The 20839-nt window shown below is 45.0% G+C and overlaps 1 protein-coding gene across 1 annotated transcript in view; it reads left to right on the top strand.

The window, feature by feature from the left end:
- LOC131294975 (protein O-mannosyl-transferase TMTC2) overlaps positions 1-10140 on the top strand; it is a 118064-nt gene extending 107924 nt beyond the window's left edge. The window contains exons 7-10 of the mRNA XM_058323033.1: positions 8086-8226; positions 8352-8436; positions 9701-9858; positions 9964-10140. Of these exons, the coding sequence (XP_058179016.1) occupies positions 8086-8226; positions 8352-8436; positions 9701-9858; positions 9964-10140 (561 nt within the window). The remainder of the gene's footprint in view (positions 1-8085; positions 8227-8351; positions 8437-9700; positions 9859-9963) is intronic.
- Positions 10141-20839: the final 10699 nt, after the last annotated feature.

Below are 20839 nucleotides of genomic sequence, written 5' to 3'. Positions count from 1 at the left end.
AAAAAATGGGTTTGTGAGCTGTAGAACAAGTAAAAGCGACCTGATACATTCAAAGCAAACCAAACCAAGTTTCATTCTTTGCCAGTGACTTGGCTTGTCTTTCCCCTTTTATGTGATGTTCAATCACTACCCTGCTTCACATTTTTCATTGAATGAGAATTTCAAATTTGAATGCATTGAATGAGAATTCATATTTCTTACCACACATGATGCTGCATATGGCATGATGGAGGCGCCTAGTAGCTGATAAACTATAAGCTTCACATCTAAAGTACAGAATAACGTAAAGATGCGCGCGTATGCGCAAAAAAAACTATCATTTATTGTTACAAAACATTCTAGGCTATAAGTGGGTATGCATCATATTACAATCTTTCGCAATCCTTAGCGATGGCATAAGGTTAAAAACAGAAAATTGAAAAATTTTCCGGGAGTTTTGCGAAACAATGCTTAATATTTTGTGACATTCAATTTCAATTAGCTTAAACTGTCAATAATTTTAAAGCTTGATAATAAACCTTTCCAAAACTGTGCTTGGAATCCAATTCCGACCATTATTATAGGAGTTACAGACCTTCAAAGTTGATGGATTTTTTTCAATTTTTCACGCAATATTTTCACAAATCTTGACTTTGAGAGGCTGTTTCTCAGAACCTGGAAGAGCAGAGGCTCTAGTTTTTGGGTCATTTCTTAGTTTCATCTTGTAGTTTAAGAAAACATGTCTCTTTTTTCTGAAATCCAAAAATGAATTTTTGATTTTTATCCCGGCTTCGCTCCATCGTGCAACGCCCGGCGGCGATCGTTGGTAGCCCACCGGCGAAAAATTATCACCGGAAGTAGCAAATCCGGATATCAGAGATTTTTATAAACACCTTCCACCACACCCAGAAGGTGGGCTGGTGGGGAGCTAGAGCCAACCCGTCTCGAGGGGGAGGGTGTTGTATCCAGCGCCAGTACGATTCGTTCGTGTGCCGGTGACGTTTCATATTTATAGTTATTGCCATTGCCCTTTTCCTTCGACTTTCTTTTCCCTCCGGTGGCCGGCCAAGCTCCGTTTTCGAGCGTTTAACGCGATGGAAGCCATCGAACATTGCCGCCGTGGCTAGTGAACGGGAAAGGAGCTAAGATTTTCACTATTTCCCGCTGGATTTTCCCCTCCCCTTTACCATTTTCTCCTTCCCATCACATGGTGTCCTAGTTCGGTAATTCTCTTCCACACCACGAGTGGGCCACGCTGGTTCGAAAAGTGTTTACACTTTCCCCTCGTAAAACGAACCGCTTGATCCCGTTGTTTCGCCCTGGCACGTTGGCTTTTCGTCATATTTTTTCACAACAACCTCGTTAACTCGTAACACCCATCCAACCCCTGAATGAATGGCTCTTCCGGTTGGATTACTGGTAAAGCTTCCTATACGAAAAAGAACACTAGTTCTCGTTCAAAGAACTTTTAAAGTATACAAAAAAATACTACTACGTACAAGAAAATCCCTTTTTAGTACTTTTAATTAAAAAGCATTGAGTAATTTTTCAACATTTTACCAATAGTAGAGCTTCTAGTGGAGAAAGTTGCCCTTCAAAACCTTCAAGGTCTGAAAATTACAATCCCGAGCCATTCTTAACCTCATGTCTGTAGGTTCTGTTTGCAAAAGAACGCATAAAAAAAGGATTTCCTTCGTAAGGAAAACTTTCGTATTATATTTTCCCTCCTTTCTGTTGTATAAATTGGGATTTTTATTAGTCTTATAACAAACCCTTCCCGTACAACAACACCAAAACCAAAACAATAACCAAAGCCGACGGTTTGTCGAAGAAGAACTCTCGGTCGTTCCGCGCCGAAATCGTCCGCCACAATTCACGGCGATCCGCTCGGTGTAGTTTAGTTTTATTAGATCGACAGTATTTCCTGGCATTTTACGAGCAACCAGACAGCTGGTAGGCCATATACAACGCCAGCGTGGCTGAGGGTTTTTGCAAAACAGAGGCACCGAAACCCGCATACATGATGTTTGATGCGCTGCATGGCGTTTCTCTTAAGCCGTTTTAGGTTCGGCGTTGGAAAATATGTGAAATTGAAGGCTTGTGGTTGAGATAATATCGTGGAGATAATAAGAGTAGGCTATGCGTTTTAAATTGGCAAACCGTTGATGTTCGAAGCAAACGTCAAAAATGAATCGTTATATTTTTGCTTTCTGGTGTTCCAACAATTTAAAATGTTTTGAATTGTCTGTACTTGTGGTAGGTTTTATCCGGTTTTTATTGATTCGTTCATTTTCATCCGTCACCTTTCCGAATGTGGAATTCTTAGAATCGATCAGTAGTAAACATGTCTTCGGAACAAAATTTCACGAAATGTTGTTGGAAAAGGCAATCGATATTTTGGATACAAATATTTCCATTCAGAGATTTACTCTGCCCTGACACACTCCTTTCCGGTGAAAAGCGGTACAGAAGGACATACACACGAAAATAGACACACACCACAATCACTCAGCAGGAAAAGCGAGAGTGGAAAGTGCCGGCGAATGGTGGATTGAATAAAATATTCCACCATTTCCGAGAAGCGCAATGAGTTTGTGGAATTGAAACATAACTTCCATCCCGGAGGAAAGCCGCCTGCCGTCCGAAAAGTTTGCCTCAGAGTGTCCTTCAACGCCAACCACCATCAGCCGACCAAAAACTCTCGCTCTAACACACACACACATACACTGGTGCGCATCACCAGATGGTCAATCCAACAATTTTCTCCCCACTTTAGCTTGACCGGAAAACTTCGGCTATCTTCCGGAACGGGAACGCCGAGGGACGGCGGAGTCCGTGGGAGTAAAATATTTCCGCAAAATATGCACCGTTTTGACCCACTCTGAGTGCCGCTCATTTTCCGTTTCCACTCACCCTCCCCCCTTCAATCGGTCGGGCGAGTGAGAAATGTGGAAAATTATTCCACCAGCCGGCGCTTGTTGCCCAACTAATAACGTTCAGCTGATATTTGTATGCGGGCTTTTGTGCCCCGAAGGCGTCGAAATGTGAGGAAAACTGAGAGTGGATTTTATTAAGAATTTTTCCGACGCCTTTCCCGCACGTTTTGTAGCGTTTAATATAAATAGTTTGAAGTTTCGGGGCATGATTTAGATTTAAATTATTGCATTTCCCTCGAACTTATGTTTGAAGAATGTCTTACAAACCATATCCGAGCGCATGTTGAAAGTTAAATATTTCCAAAGTCAATTGTGCTTTATTTGTGAAATGAAATTGTTGGTAAAAATTTCCAACTCAAAACAAAACGCCCCATAAACAAAGCGAATATGAAAGGAAGTAATTTAAATATGTTTCAGTCATGGGCTTTTTTTCCTGTCCCATCTGAACGTTCCCCTCGCCCAACTTGCCCGAGGTAAAAATACATTTACAAAACCCGAACCGATTTGTTTGCGCCAATCCAACAAGTGAAAGTTTTCCATCCCAACCACCGTATGTCGCGCCCCACACACTTTGTGTCACCTCCATGGAGACCGCCCGCACGCAAAACCATCCCGCTTTCCCGGACTTCGTTATCGCTAAAGGACGAGTTTTCCGGTTCGGTGCAAGCGGAACCGAATGCAAAATGCTTCCTCTACCTAAACTTGTTCCGAGCTCCGTCCCGACTACCACGGGTTGTGCCTGGGTTGCGGAAGGTGTGTTGGGGTTTGTGTGTGTGTGTGTGTGCCGAGGCAACGGGAACGCGGTGAAGATAACCATTTTTGCTTGTGGGAGAAAAAAAATGAACGGATCCCGGTACACAATCTGTGACAACGAAGTTGCAAATGATTACACTTTGTGATAAACTGAAAGCTCATGTTTCATCCGTTTGTGGATAAAATTTTTCCCGTCACCAGGCGCCAAAACTCGCTGCTTTTGCACGACGGTTTTTTTTTTTGTACCGCGACGCTCCATGGTAGTTCGTGCTACGCTTTTGCTTGTTGGTGTGCACAGTTTAAAAAAAATGTCTTCCGTCTGAGCGAAAATTAAAGAGACGTACATTCCACGCAAACAATTTTATTAAAGATCACGCGCGCGAGAGGGGAAAAAAACGCCCAGCATAACCGACACGCCGGCATATCCGCCCCGTCGGGGATCCCCGGATGACGATAGACGACAAACACGGTAACACGCGCAGTTTCATTAGAGAAATGCCTTTTTGCCACGGTCTTGTTTCTTGGGGCATCGTTCATCTTCGCCGGGGACGCTTTTGGAAGGAAGAAACTTCAAAGAAAAAGCGCTTCCAGCCTGTGTGAATGACTCCTCAAGAGAGAGAGAAAGAGAATATGCGACCGGCGGAAAAAAAACGGATGTGATTTATGAAAACAAGTTTATTCTTAATTAGTTTCTAAGATTTATACCACGACGAACGCGGCGCTGCAAGGAATGAGTCATTTTCAGTGTTGCGAGAAGATGAAAATTGTTCCGTTGGTAAACTTTTCATTTGCTGCACCGAGCATCTCACTCGACCAACGCCTTGAAGGTACTGGCTTTCAGTCATCAAAATTAATAAAATATATTTGTATTGCAGAATGTTTCACCATACACCAACGATTTTAGAAACATCTTTTTTCTACCACAAAAGTAACTTTTGCATGAAAGCTCGCTAAATTCAGGGGAAAGAACAAAAACCTCGACTGTCCTCGCTCAAGCTTTTACTGTGCTTTTCGATGCGCATGTCATTTGCGTGCCGGGGGTGAAAATCCTCCGATCGAACCCGCTGCTCTCTGGCACAGGGCACAGCAAAAAGGGCACACACTTTCACGTGACTCGTGATTGAACAGGCGGCTCGAGATTAATTTTCGTCTAACTGTTGCACAGTTGGAAGAAAATCGATTAGCTGGCTTTAGAAATAATAATGCTCCTTCGCCCGGGACTAAATATTAGTTAAGGTGAAGATATTTGTTACATGTCTCTAAACCATTTTGTGGAACGTAACGCACCAGCAGCAGTTCCCACGGACAATCCAAACAAACTACAACTACCCAAAAAAAAAATGAACAAAATCAAAAACGTTAGCACCTCGTAATCCGTAAATGGTACCTCCGTTTATTGGCGGTGGATAAAAACCACTTGAAATGAGATGCGTGTAAACGGTGCTCCGAAACCATATTGACTTTGTTTTTCAATTCCATTTTCCTACCACGCCGAGGCACGGCTTTCGGCGAGAGTCAACGAAACAACCGTAAAAGCCACAAAAAAAATCCAAACCATCATCAACAAACTCAAACGGTGTCGAGAAGGTTATAAAGCTAGTTTAAATCTTTCCCGACCAATTCAATTCACACCGTAATAAACGTTTATCTATCTGGCCATTTCGTTTCGAGGAGTGGTTTTGCTTCTGCTACTTGTTCTTCGTCTTTTTTTCCCCCCCTTATTTTGTTGCGCCATCTCCGAACGATTTGCCCACCTGACGGGGTCATTCAGTGTCCCATGCCGGCCAGGACCGCTGAAATCGAATCTGACCGTTACGAGAAGCGTCGAAAGCACTCCAAGGTGCACGATAAAGATATGTTTATGGCAGGAAATTGACTCTTCCATTTTTCATTCCCACCTCCCACCGTACGTTGTTCCCCCCAGTCCGTCGGGGTGGAATTGGAACCATTTTCACTCCATACCCAGGCGCTTCCGAGGGAACCGAGATGCTACAGAATTGCTCCATTAAATTTTATATGATTTCAAATAAAATAAAATAATCAATTAAATTGTCCATAAGGGTAGCGATGAGGATGATACGTTCCCGGTTGGAAGCATTTTCCCACAGGTTTCGCCGCTGGATAGGAAAACTTCCTTCCTCCCCCTGCTTTCCACTGTTTTGGGGAAGCGCGTCCCCACTTGGGACGAATCGGCAGGTGATGAGTTTTGCTCCGTCCTCCGTCCAAATGGTGTGCCGGCGCGATAAGAAACCTCCAGCACTCGTAGATGCCACAATAGGAAGGTAGCTGCATCCTCGGTAGTTTAAAAAAAGAGCGACAACTTTTCCGCGTGGAAATTATCTTCCTAATGGGTTGCACGGGGTGCGCAAAAAGTTCCACGACATTTCCTGCACCTGCACTTTTCCCATTTTGCCCATCCAAGCTGCGGGTTCCCTTTTCGATTCCCGAACTCCTTTCACTAGTTCACCAAAGGTCTGCGGGAGGAAAACGGTTGATTCTTCCATCGGAGAAAGTCGTTTCAAAAGGATCAACCAACGGAGGATGTCACACTGCCCGGGTAGGAAAATTGTTGTCCAACGAACTGAATTCCTGGTCCGGTTTTGCATCCGTATGCTAATCATCCGGTCGGTACCGGCGAGCAGGAAGCAAACTTAATTTCAACTAAAGAATTTCCCCATCCTCCACACTCACAGACTACGCCAGATCCCGGGCAGCACCCAATTTACAACACACCAGAAGATCACGATAATTGTTTGGAGAGGAAAACTTTTGTTCCCTTCCCTCCCGCACCAAGAACCCCCCGACGTAAGAGATCGCATGGAAAATGGCAAAATTTGTGCACCCGCTTTCAACATCCTGGGTGGCTTAATTTGACTTCGGGTTTTTTTCTCCCCATCGAACTTTACGCGGGGAACAAAAAAATTTTGTGTGCAAAAAAAACAAGACCGTCTCTGTCGCTCGCGAAAACTAGTGCCCGGACGTCAAAGGGGACCGATCAAGTGCCACCGGGCCGTCGCGGAAAAGCGCGTGCACTCAGCCGCACACAAATTTCCCCCCCACAAAAACGAAACGGAATGGACGGTTATCGTCGAAAAACAGACGCTGGTAATAATTGGATAATCATTTCTAATTAGAATTCGAGCCGCGGGGGAAGGGAACATTTTCTGTGCGCCACTCGTGCAAACCGGGGAGGAAGTCTTCTGTGGCCCGAGACCGGGTTACGGGATGATTTTTCCGCTCAAACTTATCTCATTTTCACTCCTTTTGTGAAGAGTTTAGCATTCGCAAGCCATTTGGAACACACCGGTTTGATGATAACGGTTCACCTTGCGCGGATCTGTCGTCGTCGTGGACGATCAAAGCCATTTCCGTTTGGCCCGTGTTTCGTGATTGTGTGGGTTGGGATTTGTCTTTTGGATGGTTTCGATTCGTCTTTCAATGCATTTGGCTGGCTTGTTTGATTGCAAGTGATGTTCACTTTATCCTTCCGTTGAGGGTTGCAAACGTTAAGCGAGTAGCATGTCAGATGAGAACCAGTGCAAGGTGCTTTTCTTTTCATTAGTTCAACTAGAAAGGCAAAGGCAAAATTGGAAAAAAAACAGAAGCAAACTTAAGTGACATTGCAGCAATTTCACCGGTCAATAGTAAACGAAGCAATTGCAGCTTTTACGGTTACGAGCGACACATTTTTCCACTCGCCCCGGGTGGTTCCGTTTCAGCATTCCACTTGCCTCACGAACGCGCACGATTAGGAAAAGCGACCACCAGTCGTTTGGCAGTCGGAATTATTACGAGCTTAATGCTATTGTGCGGTATTGGAGCGCGGGTGTTGTGTATCTAAATGTGCAAAACGTGTGCGCTGTGTATATTTTCATTCCCTGGCACGGCTGTGGGAGTGCACGCAGGCCAAAGGCCATAATCGAACCGCGGAGTGGGGCGGAAGAAGCAGCACACGCAAACTTTCAATATGGAACACAAAATTGCTCTTTTGAGAGCGAGGAAGTAGTACTGTTTTTATTTTCACCCACGATTTTTCCCGATGTTCACCATGGTTTTTTTTTTTGGAACAATGCGGATGCGCCAATGGTGCATTTATGAAAATTGTTCCCGTTGCTTTTAACGCAATGGTGCATAAACGTAATTTGAAAAATGAACATTTTCTCCCATTGTTGTGAGCGTTGGAATTATTAACACTTTATTATGGAACTCTAGACACTGCTATAACATAATTCTGTATTTTTATTTAAACCAAGTATGTTTAGGTTCCTTTCCCACCAAAACATTGTTTATCCATCTCGTTTTTTTTTTCAACAAATTTCAAATTAAATTCTCCATGACATGGCAACCCTGTCAGCAGCGTGTACTAACAAGCCCCCGTCCACTGTTTTGCTCTCCCATTCCCCCCCCCCCCCCGCAGGGTATCTACCATCGACTGGGTGACGTCTTCGCCCGACTCAACCAGTGGACCGAAGCGGAACGGTTTCAACGGGCGGCCCTCGAGGCCCAGCCGGATCACATAGCGGCCCACCTGTCGTACGGCACGATGCTGGCGCGAAATGTAAGTGTCATGTCACCGTCCCCACCCCCCATCTCCCATCAACGGAGCTTCTTCCCCCGAATCATTGCCCCGACGAAATCATCTGACGAAAGTATGTTTATCTTTTCCCATTTTATTCTATACAGGGCAGCAGAACCTCCGAAGCGGAGCAGTGGTTCCGGAGGGCCCTCCGGTTGGCACCGGACGACGCCAGCGTACACCATCATTACGGTAAGCATCGACAAATCGTCGAATCGGAACACCCATTCCCCCCGGGTTTGGTGCAGTCGGCACGGAAAGCTCACACAAATTGTATCCGAATCGGTGCAATGTGGGTTATCTCAAAGCGGGAGACTAGCGGCGGCAACAACAACGGGTTACACCCACTCTCCCACTTGAAAAGATGTTATTGAAGCAGCACAAGCAGCAGGATAACGATCTGAGGGTGACTTGAAAAAGGGATTCACATCGTACGAGATGGCGTGGCAGTGATCGTATCTTGACCCTAGAACCCTGCAATCCCCTCCCCCCGGCAACCCACTCCGTCCCGTCCCGGGAACGGAGCCTTTACAGCTGCCTGCTTGGACACGTTCCGGATCGGGGTCCGTTCGTCCCGAGGCGCATTTCCCCCCACCTCCACCCGGCTAAGGAAATGGGATGCACACAAACGTCAATGCCATCATTAGTCTCTGTCAGGGGGGGTTTTCCCTTACATTTTTATTATTATATCTTCCACCCGACGTCGTTCTCGGGCTCGGGTTCCCAGAAACGAACGGATCCTACCTCTCTCAACGGCAAACTTTGAATATGTGTGTTTACCGGTTTGCATTTCTTCCTGCGTTTTTTTTTATTTTCACTCCCGTTTGTTAGCAGAAAATTCGAGTGAAATAATAACAACCAACTTAGAACCGCTTCACCATCGTTCGGGGCGGTCTTGGAACGGTGTTCACTCACACGCAACAACCCCCCCCAGTCCGAGGGTGCAGGGACCGAACGAGGATCGAGTCCGCCCGGGAAACGGGAACGGAAAGGATTCAGTTGCTTGGGAGAAGGAAACAAGAAGGAAAAAGATACGACCCCCCCGATTCGGTAGAGTAGAAAGTAGCACGGAAAGTCAACAAAGGCGGCACGATCAAGAAAGAAATAATTGAATAGAGATTGTTAGAGGAACTGAAAAATCTGACTCGAAGAATACAATATCAAGTATCCAATTAGGTTGCTCCAGTGAACGCTTTGCATACGAAAGCGGCACGGTCCGATTCGGGGTGCCGGAACATAAAATGGATCGAAAAGTGCAAAGGAAAGCAAGCGAAGATATCATATTTTACGCTTGATAATTTGTTTTTCTTTTTTAATATCGATCGATCACCCTGTTTGTGTGTTGCAATTCCGACGTTTTTAATTCGTTCCCTTTGCTCGAAAAAGCCAAAATAAGCTATATTCGTTTTAATTGCAATTTCGTTCCACTTCCGTTTTCGTCCGCCTCCGATTTCAGCTGAGTTCCTGTCAGCCCAGCGCCGGCCGGAGGAAGCGTTCCAGTATCGGGTGCGGGCGGCCGAGCTGGCCCCGGAGGATTACGCCCTGGTGGTGGCGGCAGCCTCAAGCCTCCGGTTGCACGACCGCAAGCTCGAAGCAGAACGATGGTATCGTCAGGTAAGGGCTCGACAAACGAACAACGGCTCATAATGCAATGCTCGCTCACGCACGTTTTGTATTCTCTTTCTCTTTCTTTTAATCCATCGACGCACACCACGGTAGGCTGTGAAATTGCGGCCACAGGAAGCCCGAGCTCACACCAACCTCGGTGCGATCCTGCACCTCTTGGGACGGTCACAGGAAGCGGCCAGCAGCTACCGGGAGGCACTACGGCTGCAGCCGGACGATCTGACCACCCTCTCCAATCTGGCCAAGCTGGGCGTACCGGCGATATCCTGAAATACGCCGTCCCAGCTGCACCCCGGTCGACGGCCCGGAAGTTGATCGCAACCACGCAGCGACGGAGGGCTGGAGTGTTGAGCAGGGCAACATCATCGAGGGCCAACCGACGGCCGAGGAAGCAAGGAAACGGACATTAAGCATCAGAAGTATCGAATGGGATTGCCGAGAGACGGAATTGATTGAAACTGTTGTTCAGACCAAGGATAGTTAAATGAGCAGATACGCATTGGGTGTTTAGGAAAAAGGTATTGCTAGTGAAATTGGATTGTACATAGGCGCCGATTGGAAGCTGTTTTGAACCGGATTGTTGGCAAGGGCTGAGAAAGTCGGTAGGTTTAGCTAGAGAAAATGGTTGAAAATTTGACAATGGAATTCTACGGCAAAAGAACAGACTAGACAACGGAATCGTTTTGAAATCGTGCGAGCAGGTGGAGTAGGAAATCGAATGTTTTGTGTTGAAAAAAAAAAAATGGTAGGAAAAGAGACCCCGGCAGTTAAAAGGCACGGTCCGGATTGACAACGATATTTTTAACGTAACGTACGTGGGGTTTGAAGGAGATAATACAGAAAACAAAAAAAACACAGAACGTTATAAACGCAGTTACCCCCTTCTTGGCCAAGAGTAAACAAACTCGCGCTAGTAATCATATATTGTATATACGAGTTTAGCAAATAGAAACCTGAAAATGAAACACAACTGTACATAGAAATAATCAAACATCCCAAAAAAGAAAAGCCGGACAACTATTGAAACAAAACAAATTACAAACTGGACGATACCGTTCAGCAACATCCACACACACACACACATTGGGTAAAGATTATCGAGCAATGAATAACATTTATTATCGAGCGAGGATAAACAGACACAATCACAGGCATTTAATAACATGCTGATGAACGCTGTTTCATGGAAAGTATGGAAACAGCTGACAGTCATGGTTATCAGTCGGTCGGTTAGAGGCAATAGTTATTTGTTTTCATTTCAAAGCAAAATTAATCAACACCTCGCCGTTTTGCAAATGCCAAACTGGACGCCGGAATAACAAACGATATTCGTAAACAACGCGTTTCCCAGTTTGTAACAGTACCAACCAACGCATCGAGTAAACAATAAAACCCAAACAAATAGCATCAAACAATCCAACATGAAATATATTTAATGCAGAACAAAGCGCTGGAATAAACGAACAAAGCAGGCAAAGAAACAACATAACGGAAACAATAACTGACCAGAGAAAGATCAGAGTCGAACAACAGCAGGCTGTACAAGGTAGCAGACGGATGAAGATGTGAATGCCGAGATTGGGCTATTGGGCCCTTGGGTTGTTTTTGTTTTCTTTTCCTTTGTAAACACGATAAATCTACCATCGACAAATATAACACACTATACGCGTTCGTGCATCCAGTGCATCCGAACTCAGCAAAACAATATACCAATAATGAATAGGCGCATGAGAGAAGGTATAAAGGCAAAACAAAAGAACAAATTAACAGAAAAGACAGAAAAAACACCCCCTCTCTCTCTCTCTCTTGCATACACAACCACACGAACAAACAAAGTGAACAGACACACATTTATAGGCGGGCCGAACGGAGCCGGTCTCGGGCTCGTGAACGACGGATACATTTATGAATAAAATGCAAATTTATTAATGAAAACTTTCACTTGGCATTGGTTTGTGTTTTTGTTGGATTTAAATTTAAAATCATTGCTCCGCACGAGATTGACGGAGCCATATTCATGAGCGGCACCGTACGACCAAATGCGTAAGTACATTTATTTCGGATGAAAAATTAATAAACCAGCCCGGTTCGGTATCAAATCAATTGGGTTATTTTGTAAAAGCATTTCAGGTGATCGTTCAAAGATACATATTTGCGTATGGCATTATGTGTTAAAACAACGCCCCATCACTTTTAAAATAAGGATGAAAAACAATTCCATTATTTTCTGTGGAAGTGTACAAACTCAGTATAATCTGCATCATTCATTAATTTTCCAACAACGTCCCTTCGGAAGCAATATTCATTCCTTTCACACCAGCCATACTTAATACCATATGCCCGCTTCAAAATCGGGAAGGAAGCAAATTTGATTTTCCCAGAAGCTAATCGAAGCCCCACGCATCAACGGTTGAACGCCACCGAGCCCCCCCCCCCCCCCCCCCCCCCCCCCACCCCATAGGCGGCGCGAAGCAGTCGAGGTGTCGGTGCGTAACGATGGCGGAAGCGGACTTATACGGAAGACTGGGCGCCTCCATGGCGCTGAACCCTTCCAAAACTCTATGGGGCGGGAAATCCAGTCAAGGGAGGGCGGGGAGGGAATGTAACAGCTGTAGTTTGCTTCACAGTGTAACCCATCATAATGCGCGCCGAAAGGGACGTACCGTTTGTAAGAAGCGGGAAAACGGAGCTATGCTTAATTATTCATATATTTACAACGGCGCCAATCATAGCAAGCGGCACACGTGGTGCTGGAGAAACATTGTCGCGAGGCAAAATTAAATTAGCAACCACCGAAGCAAGCCCTCTCCAGTGAGGGTTCCCATTACTTCCCGAAAGCCTGCTTCGATCGGTGTTGGTTGTGAAAAGCGATGGAACGAGGGTTCGAATTGTACCACCTTTCCGAAATGGCATAATCATAAACTGTCACTCTTAACGGTACACACGGTACACCTCATCTTTCGTCGGCTTCCTTGCCAACCTCGAACCTCTCAATCAACGAGCCAGCCGAGCTGGCACTCCTTTTTCCAATTAGAATCCCTCCCAGCCGCTAGCTGAAACCCAATCAGTTTACCAACTTTACGATACGGGTCTCGTCGAGATTAGAATATTTTTCATGCCTTTATTACCATCCAGGGAAATCAGTCGATTTTCGGCCGTAGCCGGTGGTACACAACCCCGAAATGGTCGGGGGTAAAATCCCATGGTCTCCGGTTCCGGTCGACGAAGCGACGGCTTTCGGTTTGAGGGTACGATGAAACCGTTCCACCGCACCCCGTCTAAGGCCGGAAGCACGGTAGACAACTTTGGCCTTTTATGAGACGGCGAAGCTTTAGTCACTTCATTCGATGAACCGAAAAGCTGGCCATCAATGGTTGATGGTTACGAGCCGGGCCGAGAGGTCGGTCGAAAGGTCAATAAAAGTATTGCACACCGATCAGAGCCAATGCCCGAGAGATGAAGTACGATTGTTAATGTTACGAATTGGAATACGGGAGTGTGCCCTTTTCTACTTGCCCGGGGCTGTTCCAAATGTCCTCAGAAAGTTACACCGATGGAGTAGTCTTGTTTATGGTTATTGGCAGCCTTTGAGGCGTACGATATGAGATTCTGCACAAGGCACCTTAAGTAGTTTGGCATCGTGCTGATGGCGTACATCTTTCTATATCTTCAGTACTCCAATAACAATGATTGAATTCATTTAAAATATCTTTTGATTTTTTTATAACCAATCAATGCAAAGAGGAATTATTGCTATCTAATTCTCACAAAAAGATCCTGTAAAATATTGCATATTTTCTTCTAGATGTTGCTCCAAAACTTTAGCTATAGCGTAGGAAGTTTACAAGAAAATAAAGGCACGGACTTTAAACCGACTGTATGAAAGAAAAAAAACACATGATACTAAAGTCAATTACCTTTGAAGCACACCACGTTCAACGCGTTTTCATCAACCGCAATAAATTTGTATTTGTTTCACTTGCCACTGACAGGTGGAAATTATCGTCGGATATAAATCTGCTCGCGTAACCGTCGCGTGTATGTTTGTGCAGCGTTTTTTTTTGTTTTCCTTTTTCATTCATCTTTCCCCAACAGCCCTTATCTTGTTCAACATTTTCATGCAGGTGTTTCGAGTGCGAAAGTGCGGAACACAAAATAAAGAAAGACAGAAAAAGGTTGGCAAAAATGTTGGAGGCTGCAGCCAGTTTTCCCCCCGACATACTTACTGTGCCTCTCGTAGCCGGGCGTCCGGACGAAGCGCCCGTGGTCCCTGCGATGTGATTTATCGTGCACACCGAATACGGGATACACAAGCGAGGGTTTCCAGCGGAAAGGCAACAAAATGCAAACATTACAGCGGTCCAAACCGGGTCGCACTGGACGGTTAGAGGTGGTGGAGACTTCGAGTGGTTTTGAGATGTATTTAAACTTCATAAAATATACGAAACAAACGACGTGAAGGTTTGTTTGATGACGGTATATGCCCAAAATGTTTCACCCATTTCTTCCCGAACAAAACCCAAACAAACACGTGCTCAGTGTGGCGATTTGCAGAAACCTTCATTATGGCTGAAGTAGCAACAATTTATTTCGCAATTTAACCGAAAAATTCTGCCACCAGGTGTCGTTTGTCGTCTAAGGTCTCCCTTTCTGTTTTTCGATATAAAATAATCACATAGTGAACCATGAGAAGGAACATACATTCCATAACAGTGTATAGTGATATGTTTAAATAAGCTGCATAATTCGTTTTCGCATTTGCATAATTCGTTTTCGCAGTCTTAAGTCGAAAGAAATGGGAACTGTAAAATTTCCAAATAAAATTAAAGTAATTCAAATTTCAAACCACCAGATTTCACAAAGGATGGCAGTTCGTTGCAAAGTTTAACCGGTAGCAATAAATAAAATTGCGTCCTACAAATGTTATATTTCTTAATAAAGTAATATGAAATGTTGGTTGCTAAATTTTTTCGTTATTACATTTTCATCATGATTGATTATATTTCAACGGTTCTAAGAAAACCTTGTACGTAGCATTTTTCCCTAGTCTTTTTTGTGTTTGTTGGATAACGCCAAAGAAGCCGGAACTACTTCGCACGTTCCCCTTCACACACCCTTTCAACCTGAAGGCTGACGGAACCCCATCACATTCCTTTAGTTTGGCTTTGAGATGAAAATTAATTTCTCAACCTAACGCGAACAGAAACCCTTCCCGTGTCACCCGTGGCCATTGGCAGCACCGCGGTAAGCTGCTTACGCTTTTCCACCAACCAAAAAAGGGGTGGCGTTTGGGGAGGGGTGAAATTTATTGACAGTATTTTTCATAATCTTCAATACACCACCACAAGAATGTCGGCCTCATCGGGCACTTCTTTCAATCCCCGGGCGCTCGGCGATGGCGGCTGGCAGTAGGATCAAGATAAATCCTCCCGTACCCATCCCTTCTCTTCACTCCCTTTTCAGGCCAGCCCCCCACCATCGCAAAGTCAGTCGCGGCAAATGCTGCTCGCTGTAAATTGCGGTCAGGGCATTAATCGTCATGAGTCGTCTTACAGCGACAGCCGGTGGTACAATCCAGCAGCTCGCTCTAGTTTAGTAAAGGATAAGCACACCCCCGCCCTTCTCCCCCCTTCCCCGCACTGCCCAAAAGCGCCACGACCAGAGCGTCACGACTCGGCAACCACAAACACCACAAAACGTGCAAATCTTTCCGTTGTTTCCGACGCGCCACCGTAATGCCACCGGATGCGGTAAATGTCTTTTCATTTTACCGGTGGTTTTTATTAAAAAACATAACCTCCACGCCGTGGGGGTTGATCGGGTGGCAGACGGATGCTCCAGGAAGACCACCCGGTGAGGGGAGCAAAAGCTAAAAGAAGAAAAAACGGAACTAAAGACGCCCTTTTGGAGCCGTTTTGCTACGAACAACCAGGTTTCCCAGGTACGGCTCGCAAGTTGCTCAACGGGGAGGACAAAGTGGAAAATAGTGAGAAAATATCGTGTCACGCAGGTGTCCTTTTTGCGGTTGGCCATCCATGGCGGGAATAAGAAGGCAAGCGGTTTTCAATATGGTTTAATTTAAAAATATCTCATAGACCATAAAGAAACTTGCTCAGGTGCTGGAAGAAGGTGAGCATTAGAATGGTTTAGTTTGAATAACAAAGGAAACCCTTTTAAAAATTGAGTTATTATTTTTATGCTTCTTTTGAAATCTTTTTCCAGGTGCAATACTAAATCTGTAAAATGTTATGCTAATTATAGTACACAACCACCGAAGGCCACAACAACCGCTAGAGACTGAAGCGTGTCTTGGTTGTTTTTGTTTTCAGGATAAAAAAAACCTTTCCATTGGAAATCTTCGTGTAAAAGCACACTCTAATTTAACACAAAAGCTTTGCGCAACAACAGAAATTCATCACGTAATGGAACACACAGCATCTCTTTCACGGTCCACGGCGACCACCCTCCTTGGTACTGTTGGTGTTTGTGAAACATTTTCTGAATTAATCTTCAACTCATATCACACCGCACGACCCGACCACCATTTTCCCTGCCCGCAGATAACCAGACCGTGGAGCGAGAAAATGTCGAGTTCACGTGAACGGTAAACAAGCTTTTCTACATCCCGGCTCGTCCGCTCGACGTCAGCAGACGGTGTTTTCCGGCGTCACAGACCCCGGCCTACACAGCCGCGGCCCGAACCCGGCTCCCAACCGTGTGCGCAATTGTGAAACAATGGAAAAGGACGTTTACGGAATGAGCGGCGGGAGGGTGAACTGCACAACAAAACACCTTATTTTTCCCAGCTTTATCTCGCTTTTCTTGTAAAACGCACGGTCTAGCGATCGTCCCAAGGCCATGCGAAAGAAAAAGGGCAGAATAATGGTACAAGAAATCGGTGGTAAATGAAATTCTCTTCAGTTGTGAGTGCTTCGCGCAAAACAAAAAGGTCAGAGCGCTAAGACTGCTGCCGGCTTTTCCTGCCCGGCTGTGTCGTTGCATTCCACGGCCGTGGTTTCGATGAGAAAGCTCACCACTTTCCAATCGGTAGGTCTTGTTTACACTTTTTAAGCACTTACCTGGTCAATCAACTATTTCAGTACCGTTCGGGGTTTCAACGGCAATCAGCTTACGTCAGATGTACACGAAAAACAAATCAATTAACATCTGTTTAAGTTTATATTAAAACCATAAAGTAAAATTAAAGTTTCCTTAAAATAACAAAACTCTTTTCGACACAGCCTGAGAAACAGAACTGAGACAAAATGACTAGTATGCTGAGTAAAGAAATTATCGTCGGTAAACAAAAAATCAGTTCTATAAACGTGTTGACCAAGAATAATGAAACTTATCAGGGGAAATCAATTCCTACGGTATAAAATTACAATGTCTTGCTTATCATATACACGATTTTTTCAAAAACACAGTAGGCAAGCGTATTGAAGCCCAAATGTAGGAAAGAAAAATGCAAACAAAATATGAATAATTGAAATTGATGACTATAAACAAAAACGAAAAATTTGAAAGTCAAAGTTTTATAACAGTTTGTTTTAGTATTCGTATTACTTTTAATTGATAGATTCAGCTATTGTTGTATTGAAAAGAAGTTCAGCTATTGTACTCACTCGAATGAATTTTCTTGTCTTTCGAATTGATTGTATGAACATTCACAAAGTAAGTCTGAATCATGACGACTCATAGCCATTCCACCTCCGATGGCAATGATGGTTGAAAACTTCCTAGAACGGGCACTATAATGCGAAAGCTATGTTTCCTGCATCATTTTCCCTCACCAAGGTGCGCTTTCCTGCATAAGTTCAGCTCAGCGCCAGGACAAAAATCAAACCGAAACCAGGCCCATCCGAGTACAAAACAAAAAAACGAAATCAATGGTGACTTAATGGTGCTGATTCACTGCATCTCAAAAAACACCCAGACATCAAGAAATTTCATTCCAACACGAGGCATTCCCCGTTCGATTGCAAAAATGTGCCTGCCTTGGTGGGGAAAATGTTTTCTTTAAAATTGCCACACTTCCGTACCGCGGGCGTTCGTGGCGCGCAGTGTTTTAAGGGCGGAAGGACACCAGCGCAACTGTGTTGCCATTCCGGTCGTCGTTCATCATCTCATTGGCAGCTATTTCCGGTTTGCGAAAAGTATCCAAAGAAAAACGTCATATCCTGGGGAGTTTGAAAAAGGGGCTTTCCTCCCACCCTCGGCTGCTGTTGACTTTCACAATCAGGGTTTTCATTCCAGGATCGTCGCAAGGCCCGGAGGGTTGGGTATTGCGGATCTCTGTTTTATTTTCTTTTTTGAAAAACGTGCCACCGGAGATGTGCTTTTCGCACGGTGCAACAACGAGTTCGATTCACTTTTTGCACACTGAAAAAAGAGAAGGGCATTTATGGACACAAACAAAAACTGAAGCAGAAATTTATTGAATCATTACGTGTATAAATTAAGGGCTTCAAATAACTTTGATTGTTGTCTCTGGTATGTTGTTGAATTTTCTAAACTTCTAAACTTCTAAAGTCGGATTCCTTTTAAAACTATTTCCACCTTTTTCGTCACTTTGAAACACTGTGCACAACTGGCAGCAATAATTTGCTCACAAGCCCCCCAACAGACGACGAGCAGCCACCTCAGCCCCCTACTCCATACCCCCACCCACACCAAAGCGGGAGGAGAAACTCCACCGGAAATCATTGAACGTGGCAAGCAGCAGTGGGACCGAACGGAAAGATCACCACCATCACCACCACCCCCACCCGGGCACGAAGACGCTCGGGCAAAAAGGAAAACATTTTTCGACAGCAATTAGAGAAATCTCTTCAACTGGAGCACGCGCGCCCAACCCCTTGGCAACCCTGGTCCAAATCGGGGAAAATACGGACCGGGGGCAACGGAAAGTGCGGCCAAAGAAAGTAAGAGAGAAAGAGTGAAAAAAAGGACGTGAGCAGAAAAACTGAACAGTTTTTCCCTGGGCGGCAAGCGGGAGCTTTTAGCGCTAGAGATTGTGGGGATGTGATTGCTTCCGTCGCCCAGCACGCGCACAATGCACACACACAGGGTGTTCCCCCCGTGTGTGTTTGTACATGCGACTCGAAAACTGACAGCAGCAGTCTGTCGAAATTAAGAACTAATCAGAGCTCCCGGGATTCCCCGCAGTTTCTCCGCTCGATTCCGGCGATTCGACCGGAAGTTCTCGAATTCCTTGCCCGCCAACCTCTTTCGACGTTAATTCCACAGCACAGGAGAAAAACAGCATTAGTTGGCAAGTCTACTGGAGGTTTCTGTGCGTGTGTATGTATGTTTCTTCTCAGGCTTCGTCTTTTCGATTTTCTACCGATCGTTTCCACCGTTTTCCCACAAGCATCCCCTTCCGAGCTATCGACGTGCACCGGAAACTGCCTGGCGAACCCGCGGGAAAAAAGAGAACTTATTGGAAAGGGATTGATTTACGAGCCAGACAAGTTCCCGACGGCACAACCACGTGAGGAACAATAATTTGTTGTTCGTTGTTTTCTGGTGGTATATAAGCTTGATTCCTTTGCGCACCGCGTTACCTTATTTTTTCCATTCCTCCAACCGGATGCAGTTGGTCTCCACTTCCATCCTCTCCGGTGTACTTAAACTTGTCGAAATAACTTCAATCCTATTTGCCCTAATGAGAACTCAATTGCAGTTGCGTTCGCTGCGGAACGGAAGACTGCGCCCGGTTGGTTGTGTTTGATTTTCCAATTTTTCATCGCCCATCAGCACCAATCGCTGCAAAGTTTGCTCAACGAACGCGAACAATGGTGTGAAGGCGGATGATGTTCATTACGGGAAAATTTCTACTACATCAGGACGCTAATTGGCACGTAGTGTTTATGAGCAAAATGCTGTTTGTTACTTCAAGTCATTGCATTACGGTTGCCTGTCAAAAGCTGTTTAATTAAATTTGTAAATTATTTTTTCACTAACCGAATTTGTTTTTCAGTTATAGTTTTAATAAAAAGCTAAATGTATAGATAAAAACACGCTATTTAATTCTTATAGATGATCTTCGATCCATTCCAATTATTCCAGAGAAAAGAAACAGCTCACATAATAAGAAAGACGATCGTCAAAGTTAGCATCAAGATAGGAATTGTGAACTAACGATATGGAGTGTATCTCATCTTTTCTTAAAATTTTACAATTAATTGAGATCTGTTTCAAAATTTTTTAATATTAAATTTTAAAAAATCCTTGGTTATGGTTCAACAAGTGTTTCACCTTACCTTTCCAGACAAACGCGTGAAAGCTAGTAAAATAGAGCTGACCTCTGGAAAACGGTGGCGTTAAGAGTATCGTAAACCGTTTAACCACTGCCACCGTTATTTCCAACTCGAAGGTGTGTACGCCGGATTTATGTCCGCACCGCGTTGACCGTCTTGACCGGAAGTGCTGCGGCGTCGGCTTCGACAAGCCCGGTTCGCGTGGCCCTGCGTGTGTTTCTGTCGTCTAGAAGATCAAGTGCAAGTACAACTCCCGACACGTGTTATTTTACGTCCCCAGCCCACCCCGTTGTCCGTGTGAGATTATTGCCTTCAAGCGGTGCGTGCCTGCATTACGCCACGCCTTTGGTTCGGCTGGAGCCAACCAAACTAGTTCCTTAACAATTGTTTCGCGTGATCAAACTAATTTCAAGGATGTGGGCAGAAAGTTTCGCCCCCACCCCTGCGTGCCCCACGGCCACCACGTAATGACGTCTGACAAAGCACGTCAAACTGTTGACGGGTTTCCGGTACGCTCCGGACCACCTCGACACCCGAGCGAAGCCATTCCCGTGGTCTGATTTATGCCCTCGGGTGGCGGGTTTTGGCAAAAGTTTTCCACCCCCTCCCGAACTCGGTGGTTGTGCCGGGCCATTTTCCACCCGTGCCTTTGTTGGCTAATTTTTACGGCCCAAGGCACCTGAATCGGTGCTGGCGCAAAGGGGAAC

This window comes from Anopheles ziemanni, chromosome 2 (assembly GCF_943734765.1).
Source record: "Anopheles ziemanni chromosome 2, idAnoZiCoDA_A2_x.2, whole genome shotgun sequence".
Lineage (NCBI taxonomy): Eukaryota > Metazoa > Arthropoda > Insecta > Diptera > Culicidae > Anopheles > Anopheles ziemanni.
The sequence above is the reverse complement of the archived record's forward strand: the minus strand, read 5'-3'. Positions and strand labels throughout refer to the sequence as shown.